General features: G+C 43.4%; 1 protein-coding gene across 1 annotated transcript in view; it reads right to left on the reverse strand.

Moving 5' to 3' along the window:
* Positions 1-5,082, reverse strand: part of UBE2W (ubiquitin conjugating enzyme E2 W) — a 46,443-nt gene extending 41,361 nt beyond the window's left edge. The window contains exon 1 of the mRNA XM_066578587.1: positions 4,989-5,082. Within this exon, the coding sequence (XP_066434684.1) occupies positions 4,989-5,003 (15 nt within the window). The 5' untranslated portion in view covers positions 5,004-5,082. The remainder of the gene's footprint in view (positions 1-4,988) is intronic.
* Positions 5,083-10,682: the final 5,600 nt, after the last annotated feature.

Genomic DNA, 10,682 nt, shown 5'->3' on the forward strand with positions numbered 1-10,682 from the left:
ATATATATACAGGGATATAATAGGAGGTGTGTAAGGGGCGTATATACTGGGATAAGAGACGACAGGCATATGGGGGTGTATATAAATGGGTATATACTGTGTATAACAGGGCCAGTGAATGAGGCAGTATATACAGGGGTATAAGAGGGTGTGTGTATGGGGTATATACAGGGATATGAGATGAAAGACATACCAAGATGTATATACAGGTATATGGGGATGTGTATACAGGGATATGAGACGACAGGTATATGGGAATTTATATAAATGCTAATATACTGTGTTTAACAGGGCCAATGTATGAGGCAGTACATAGAGGGGTATATTAGTACATGTGCAGAAGATATAGCAGGGATAAGTGCATGCGGATACAGGGATATAAAATAACAGGTATAAGAGAGGTATATACAGGGAGGTAATAAAGCAGTTATATGGGAATGTATATACAGGGATATAGGAGGGCAGAAGTGAGGGGATGTACTGTATATACAGGGATATCACCTGACAGGCATATGGGGATATACTGTATATAGAGCAGGGGTAGAGGATGTATACAGAGGATTATCATGTGACAGGTATATGGGGATATACTGTATATACAGCAAAAGTAGAGAATGCATACAGAGGGATATCGCATGACAGGTAAAGAGGATATACTGTATATAGAGCAGGTGTAGAAGATGTATACAGAGGGATATGACAGGTATAAGCAGATATACTATATATACAGCAGGTGTAGAGGATGTATATACAGGGATATCACATGACAGGCATATGGGGATATATTGTATATACAGCAGGTGTAGAGGATCTACAGAGGGATATCACATGACAGGCATATGGGGATATACTGTATACACAGCAGGTGTAGAGGATATATACATAGGGATATCACATGACAGGTATATGGGGATATACTCTATATACAGCAGGTGTAGACGATGTATACAGAGAAATTTCACATGACAGGTATATGGGGATATACTGTATATACAGCAAATGTAGAGAATGTATACAGAGGGATATCGCATGACAGGTATATGGGGATATACAGCAGGTGTAGAGGATGTATACATAGGGATATCACTTGACAGGTATATGGGAATATACAGCAGGTGTAGAGGATGTATACATAGGGATATCACATGACAGGTATATGGGGATATACTGTATACACAGCAGGTGTAGAGGATATATACATAGGGATATCACATGACAGGTATATGGGAATATACAGCAGGTGTAGAGGATGTATACATAGGGATATCACATGACAGGTATATGGGGATATACTGTATACACAGCAGGTGTAGAGGATGTAAACATAGGGATATCACATGACAGGTATATGGGAATATACAGCAGGTGTAGAGGATGTATACATAGGGATATCACATGACAGGTATATGGGGATATACTGTATACACAGCAGGTGTAGAGGATGTATACAGAGGGATATCACATGACAGGTATATGGGGATATACTGTATATACAGCAGGTGTAGAGGATGTATATACAGGGATATCACATGACAGGCATATGGGGATATACTGTATGTACAGCAGGTGTAGAGGATGTATATACAGGGATATCACATGACAGGTATATGGGGATATACTGTATATACAGCAGGTGTAGAGGATGTATACAAAAGGATATCACATGACAGGCATAGGGGATATACTGTATATACAACAGGTGTAGAGGATGTATATACAGGAGTCACATGACAGGTATATGGGGATATACTGTATATACAGCAGGTGTAGAGGATGTATACAGAGGATTATCACATGGCAGGGATAGGGGATATACTCTATATACAGCAGGTGTAGAGGATGAATATACATGGATATCACATGACAGGTATATGGGGATATACTGTATATACAGCAGGTGTAGAGGATGTATATACAGGGATATCACATGACAGGTATATGGGGATATACCGTATACACAGCAGGTGTAGAGGATGTATAAACAGGGATATGACATGACAGGTATATGGGGATATACTGTATATACAGCAGGTGTAGAGGATGTATACAGAGGATTATCACATGGCAAGGATAGGGGATATACTGTATATATAGCAGGTGTAGAGGATGAATATACATGGATATCACATGACAGGTATATGGGGATATACTGTATATACAGCAGGTGTAGAGGATGTATATACAGGGATATCACATGACAGATATATGGGGATATACTGTATGAACAGCAGGTGTAGAGGATGTATACATAGGGATATCACATGACAGGGATAGGGGATATACTGTATATATAGCATGTGTAGAGGATGTATATACAGGGATATCACGATAGGTATATGGGGATATACTGTATATACAGCAGGTGTAGAGGATGTATACAGAGGATTATCACATGACAGGGATATGGGGATATACTGTATACACAGCAGGTGTAGAGAATGTAAACATAGGGATATCATATGACAGGTATATGGGGATATACTGTATACACAGGTGTAGAGGATGTATACATAGGGATATCACATGAGGTATATGGGGATATACTGTATTTACAGCAGGTGTAGAGGATGTACAGAGGGATATCACATGACAGGTATATGGGGATATACTCTATATACAGCAGGTGTAGACGATGTATACAGAGAAATTTCACATGACAGGTATATGGGGATATACTGTATATACAGCAAATGTAGAGAATGTATACAGAGGGATATCGCATGACAGGTATATGGGGATATACAGCAGGTGTGGTGGATGTATACATAGGGATATCACATGACAGGTATATGGGGATATACTCTATATACAGCAGGTGTAGACGATGTATACAGAGAAATTTCACATGACAGGTATATGGGGATATACTGTATACACAACAGGTGTAGAGGATATATACATAGGGATATCACATGACAGGTATATGGATATATACTGTATACACAACAGGTGTAGAGGATATATACATAGGGATATCACATGACAGGTATATGGGAATATACAGCAGGTGTAGAGGATGTATACATAGGGATATCACATGACAGGTATATGGGGATATAATGTATATACAGCAGGTGTAGAGGATGTAAACATAGGGATATCACATGACAGGTATATGGGGATATACTGTATATACAGCAGGTGTAGAGGATGTATATACCGGGATGTCACATGACAGGCATATGGGGATATACTGTATACACAGCAGGTGTAGAGGATGTATACATAGGGATATCACATGACAGGTATATGGGGATATACTGTATATACAGCAGGTGTAGAGGAGGTATACATAGGGATATCACATGACAGGTATATAGGGATATAATGTATATACAGCAGGTGTAGAGGATGTAAACATAGGGATATCACATGACAGGTATATGGGGATATACTGTATATACAGCAGGTGTAGAGGATGTATACATAGGGATATTACATGACAGGTATATGGGGATATACTGTATATACAGCAGGTGTAGAGGATGTATACATAGGGATATCACATGACAGGTATATGGGGATATACTGTATATACAGCAGGTGTAGAGGATGTATACATAGGGATATCACATGACAGGTATATGGGGATATACTGTATATACAGCAGGTGTAGAGGATGTATATACAGGGATATCACATGACAGGTATATGGGGATATACTGTATATACAGCAGGTGTAGAGGATGTATATACAGGGATATCACATGACAGGTATATGGGGATATACTGTATACACAGCAGGTGTGGAGGATGTATATACAGGGATATCACATGACCGGTATATAATGATATACTGTATACTGAGGGATATATCACATGACAGGTATATGGGGGTATACGGTATATACAGCAGGTGTAGAGGATGTATTCAGAGGGATATCACATGACAGGTATATGGGAATATACTGTATATACAGCAGGTGTAGAGGATGTATATACAGGGATATCACATGACAGGTATATGGGAATATACTGTATACACAGCAGGTGTAGAGGATGTATATACCGGGATATCACATGACAGGCATATGGGGATATACTGTATATACAGCAGGTGTAGAGGATGTATATACAGGGATATCACATGACAGGTATATGGGGATATACTGTATATACAGCAGGTGTAGAGGATGTATATACAGGGATATCACATGACAGGTATATGGGGATATACTGTATACACAGCAGGTGTGGAGGATGTATATACAGGGATATCATATGACCGGTATATAAGGATATACTGTATACTGAGGGATATATCACATGACAGGTATATGGGGGTATACTGTATATACAGCAGGTGTAGAGGATGTATATACCGGGATATCACATGACAGGTATATGGGGATATACTGTATATACAGCAGGTGTAGAGGATGTATATACAGGGATATCACATGACAGGTATATGGGGATATACTGTATACACAGCAGGTGTGGAGGATGTATATACAGGGATATCACATGACCGGTATATAAGGATATACTGTATACTGATGGATATATCACATGACAGGTATATGGGGGTATACTGTATATACAGCAGGTGTAGAGGATGTATTCAGAGGGATATCACATGACAGGTATATAGGGATATAATCTATATACAGCAGGGGTGGAGGATGTATATACAGGGATATCACATGACAGGTATATGGGGATATACTGTATACAGAGGGATATATCACATGACAGGTCCAGGGCTGTATACACAGGAAGTACAGTCACGGCTATATGGGGGTAGGGGGTATACACAGGAGCGCTTCGGCAGGGTCCCATGGAGGTTCCGAGGGGCCGGCAGCTGCGGGGACACAACACGTACTTCCACTCTGTCAGCACGGAGGACACCAACCTTCCGGTGAGCCGGTGCCAGCAGCCCCGCCCGGTGACCTCAGGACCCTCACCCACAGTACACCCCTCACCAGCTGCGGGGAGAAAGGGGGGCAAATCCGGGTCACCGGGTGATACACTCGCGCAGCACTCACCTGCATTGACGCCATGATGGGAACCCGCCCCCTCCCGTCTGCGGTGACATCACATCTCACGTGACCAGCACGTCCGAAGCCCTTCGCGGCATGCGCAACGTGCAGGCGTTCAGAGCGCATGCGCTTCAGAAGCCTGTTTGTGCCCGGTTGCTGTGCGCATGCGTTGTACGTTACATGACGGTGCGTCCTGCGTGCAGGACCTTTCTTTGGGTCACATGGTGTAATAACTGATTAAACCCCAGAAGTGATTATTGGAGCTTGTAAAAGCTAGTGTGCAAGTACTTTTCAACTAAATAAAATGTGCCTGGTCCGCCTTGTAGCAGATGAGATTGATCAGTACAAGGAGTCTTTGCATGGTTACAAACTTTTTTTTACAAACCAGGAGTTTTGTAAAGAATCCAAAGTAGAAATCCACAACTGAAATTAATTTTTCCCCGGATTTGGCAGGCGATCAGGATGCAAATTAGCTCCACTGTAATGCACTGGAGCCGAGGGCCCGCCCACACTGGCGCGTTTACGTATTGAACGGACAGGCATGATTAAAGTGTAAAAAAATTCAATTTTGAAGCATACATTTAGGTTTTTGAATCAGGTACGTTTTTATACACTTTGATGCATTTTTGATATAAAAAACATGTTTTCACTCTAAACTTTTTTTTTCTAATTTCGTTTATATTTATGTAAGAAACTTCGCTTTATTAGCTAGAAATAAAAGTCTATTCTGACAGCAAGGCCACGACAAAATCACTTCTCCCGACGTGTTTCGATGCCAATTCGGCCTCCTATGGCCCGTGTCACGCCAGCAAAGGCATATTTGCGCGTCGTTGATGCATATCGGAGGCTGTGTATTTGCACACGTTGCTGCGGTTTTTACTGTACTTTTTTGTGTGCGCAAAAACACACAATTTGCGCACACAAAAAATACCCGCAGCCACGGTCCCGTACATTGAAAGGGCTAATTAGCCTAATTAGTTTAATATGTTTTATTCTCTGCACAAATGTTCAGGAAATGAGAACATGCTGCGTATTTTTTTCCAAAACGGAATTGCGCACCCAAAATACGCGCATTTGTGAACAAAACCATTGAAGTCAATAGGTTCTCAGCACTGTGTACTGCATGCGCAAATACGCCCGTGTGACTCAGGCCTTATAGACAATGACCCTCCCCAAATTGTTGCATACAAATCACATGACCGCAACAGCCGGAGAGAAAAACAAAGGGTTAAAAAAAAGATCAATAATCTCAAAATATGATGTTAAACGCAAAAAATAACAGAATTCAATTCACTTCCCAAATCAGAGAACCTCTCCAGCAGCCCGGATCCACGTGTGCGATAGTGCTCCGTGAAAACCCCCATTTTTTCGCGCAATTTTTATGTCCTTTTTGCGCCCATTTTTTTTTACACATGTGGAAAACAAGTATTTTTTATTTGTAAAGCACTCCCTGCCTTTTTTCTTTCCTGCGGTCGCCATAGTAACCGGTGTTACTATATTACACACCGCACTCGCATGAAAATCGTAGGCAAATTACTTGGCACGCAATGAGTTTTTTAATCACGCAAATATAGGGCGTGCAGTGATCTTTCTGAGGGCGTGGTGCGCGGACATGCGATACGCGGTTAATGGAGTCAACGGGCTTTCGTTGATCCGTGCACACCAGCGCATGGACATTACGTATCCATAGGACTTGTGCGTTGTGGTGCGGGAAACAAATCGCGGCACATCCTATTTTTGGGCGTTCCCTCGCAGCGCACCACCGCCCATTGTTCTCAGTAGGGCCGGTGGCAGCATAATTCCGCGTGCTGGGTGCACGGGGTGCGATGTGAGGTTTACCTTTAGAAACCAATGGGAGAAACTCTGCGAATGTCAGTCAGCAGAAAATCGCTACTTCCCCGAAGTGATCCAAGGCGGGTTTGAGATACGGAACCTTATCAACACAGAAGGCCTCACCCACACGGGCGAATTTCTGCTGCGGAATCTGGGACAGGCGTCCGCCTCCGGGATCCGCAGCAATAACCCTTCATAGCATGCTGTGGAAAAAGGATTCTGCCTGGCCACGAGCGAACACCAATTGCGGTTTCCACTCGCGGATGAAAAATCACAGCATGTTCCATTTTCCTGCGGTTACCGCATGGACGGCTTCCATTGAAGTCAATGCAAGCCATCCGACCCGCAATTGACATTGCGGACGGGTCGAGGATTCCGCGGGAAAAGCAGGTTAAAAAAAAAATCTGTACTGCGCATATGTGCTGGCGAGCCGTGCGGAACATCCGCGGTACCAAGAAGTCGGAAGAAGAGAGGTCCGCCCAGACGCCGGCGAAGAAGGCCACCTGCACACACAGGTTTACACGCAGGCTTACCCGCCACGGTGAGGGCAGGATTCCATGTCCAGGAGGCCTTCAGGGACACTAAAGTTACAGACAGGGTGCAGAAGAAATATAAGCCTGTTAACCCCTTGAGGACCAGGCATTTTTTAGGGATTTTCCCCCGTTTGGTGGTTTTACTGCCCTATCTTTTTTTCCCCTTCAGCTACGAAAATGATTTTTGCTCCATTTTTTTTCTGTGACGTTTAAGGCTATTTTTTTAAAATATCTTTTTCACTGAGTTTTTTTTTTCCATTTTATTGAGGTTTAAAGTCTAAAAAAAGTCTAAAAAAAATCTGATTTAAAAAAAAACATTTATAGTAAACTTACGCTAAAATATACAACATGCATGGTTTTAGATTACAGGGCGCATATGGCGATGGTTTAGGTTGGCCTCGGCTTTCCGTCAGTTTCTTTTTTTTAATGCATACATTTTTATTCTATTCTGTAATTTTTTTTAGCTACCGGTAATTTAACTTTTTTTTTTTACAACCTGACATCATATAGGACCTGGGGGTCATTCACATGGTCATTTTTTCTTTTATTAAACACTTTCCCACTGTAGCTGGAGCCCCAGTTACAGGGAAAACATCCCCAGTAGTGACAGTAGTCACTGGCAGAGCTGATCAGGGTCTGCTGGGACCCTGTAGCTGTGCTGGAACAGGAGCACCCAGTGGTCATGTGATCGCCAGCTCACATAGTGGAAGAAACACTTTCCCTGTTTAGAACATGGCGCTCGTTGATTGCTGTGTACCCGGTAAAGGAGAAGGCAGATGTTGTTAAAAACCTCTCTTGCCTTCTCAGCTGTGACTAACAGCTGACAACCCAAGGACCTCCTGCTTGATTGCAGGGGCTTTAATCCCACGCTGTATTTTTTGCTGTCAGCCGGGGTTAAAGCCAAAGACCAAGCGCCTTAATTTACAGTGCTTGGCCTTTTAACATGTCAGACTAGGCTCATATGATGGTATCGTAAAAGGCTGTGTAAAAACTGTAGCGTTTTAGCTGCGTGGGAACCGCGTATCGTCACTTTTATGCTCGTGTGTGGTTTTTTTTTTTTGTTTTTTTTTTACACGCACGATATCATACACTAGCTTTTTTTAAAATTTGTTTCCTAGCAACATGCGTAAAAACCACTGTTGCATATGCACTGCATTCCAAACACACCCATATAAAACAATAGGGCTATACACAGTAAAATAGAACATGATGCGTTCTTTTTTACACGTGTAATATACCCTCCCCCCCTCACTGATCGATAGAACTAGAGGGCTGAAGCGCTCACCCAAGGACTGTGCCCCTGGGCTATTCTCACCAGTGTTGGGCTGCTTGCAGTAGCTGAAGTCAGCCTGCTTATAGAAAGCGCTCTACTCCTCCATGAGGCCGTCTTCAGCAGCCGGCAATATTGTCGGGCTAAACCAGTTGGGTCCGTTCTATTGGTCCTTTCATTCTTCTGGGGTAACTTTTCCAACGGTTGACAACTTCCAGCAAATTTCAATTTGCATTATCAGAAACCCTCAAATATAGAAGAACACTTGTTCCAAAGTGAGGTCTCCGACTTTTCTTGAAGGCCCTACTTTTTCTTGCGAGTTTCTGCTGGATCTCTGCCCACTGCCGGCGGTTACAGAGAGGGCAGATCTTGTCTAAGGAAACATCCATCTTTCTGCTTTAGCTCTGAAGTCATATCATACAATGACTGCAACTGCAGAGAGGGGGGCAAATCGCCTGCATCACGCCAAAAATTAAGCAAGAAATTGACAACTTGCAAAAATTGTCTTTATTGTACCCAAATCAGACATTGCTAGCTGCATGCATCGGGACAGACATAGCAGGTGGATGGAAACACCCACGTTGGCAGACTGGGATTCAATTTTGCATATACGCTGTGGTGGTAGTGGGAAAGGTGATAAGTCAAGTCACCAACATGACAGCCATTTTGAATGGCGCCATCTTAGTTTTAATTTGTCAATTGGGAAAGTAGGTGTGTAATATATCAAACTGCAGAAAATTGCACCAGAAAACCAATAATATACTTCATTTAAAGCAAAACGTGTTGAGATTATCCACATGCAAGGTGAACAGCACACAAGTCATTAGAGATTTTAATTACCACCCCCCAACTAGGCCTCCCACTACCCACAGTGCAGTTGCCAAATCTGCCTCATCAGAAGATTAATCTGAATTTGCCGTGTCACCTATTCTGCCAATTCTCGGTTGTCTTTTGTTGGGTATGGCAGACTCTACCAGTCTGATATATCACACACCTACCTTCCCATTGGAAAAATTGGAGTTGAATCCAAGATGGCGACATTCAAACTGACCACCATGATGGTGACATAAGGCCAAGTTTTCCCTCTTCCCCCTGCAGCTTGCATGCTAAATTGGAGCATCTGACAAACCGGTTTCATTTTATAAGGGGGTTTCCACACATTTGAGACCCCCGGTACGTTGGCCTGTGCACAAGGGTGGCGAGTGATGAGGAGAGTTTTAATTGTATGCAATTTAGATATTGCTTTTATTTTACTATTTCTGATACACTTCAGACTTTAAATAGTAGTTTTCCGGTTTTAGGGCTTATTAAGACGTGTGCACATCGGCCGGGTTTTCACGTCCAGCCAATATACGCCGTCTCTCTGCAGGATGATTGGCCAGAAGCAGAGCACTGAGCGCCCACCTCCTCTCCACTGTTTGCAATGGGAGGGGCTGAGCTCAGTGCACTGCTCCCGGCCCATCCCGCCTCCTCCCCCTGCAGAAAGGGACAGCGTGCATCAGCTGGGCGTGAAAACCCGGCTGATATATGCTGTTTCTCTCTGCAGGGGGACGAGCCGGGAGCAGTGCACTGAACTCCCATCTCCTCTCCACTGTTTGCAATTGGAGGGGGCAGAGCTAAGTCCCACCCCCTCCCATTGCAAATAGTGGCGAAGGGCAGGAGCTCAGTGCACTGCTCCCGTCCCGCCTCCTCCCCCTGCAGAGAGGGACAGCGTATATCAGCTGGGCGTGAAAACCCGACCGATATACGCATGTCGGAATAAACCCTTAGGATAATTATACTTAGACCTCATTCACATCAGCTTTGGTCATTTATAAATTCATGTTTTTTTGTTCCGTTTTGTATAGTTATGGAACTCCTCCAGTGAACTCTAAGGCTGGGTTCTCACTGGGCGTAATTGCGGTGGAACTTCCGTGCAGACTTTGTGACCCGGAAATACCGCCTGCGGCTTTTTTATCCCAGGATAAAGCAGCAAAGTGGACGAGATTTGCAAAACTCTCGTCCACATGCTGCGAGCGATCCACTGACACTCTTTCCCCATTTCCGTGGCAGCCGCTCCCCTGT

Source organism: Eleutherodactylus coqui, chromosome 9, assembly GCF_035609145.1.
Source record: "Eleutherodactylus coqui strain aEleCoq1 chromosome 9, aEleCoq1.hap1, whole genome shotgun sequence".
Lineage (NCBI taxonomy): Eukaryota > Metazoa > Chordata > Amphibia > Anura > Eleutherodactylidae > Eleutherodactylus > Eleutherodactylus coqui.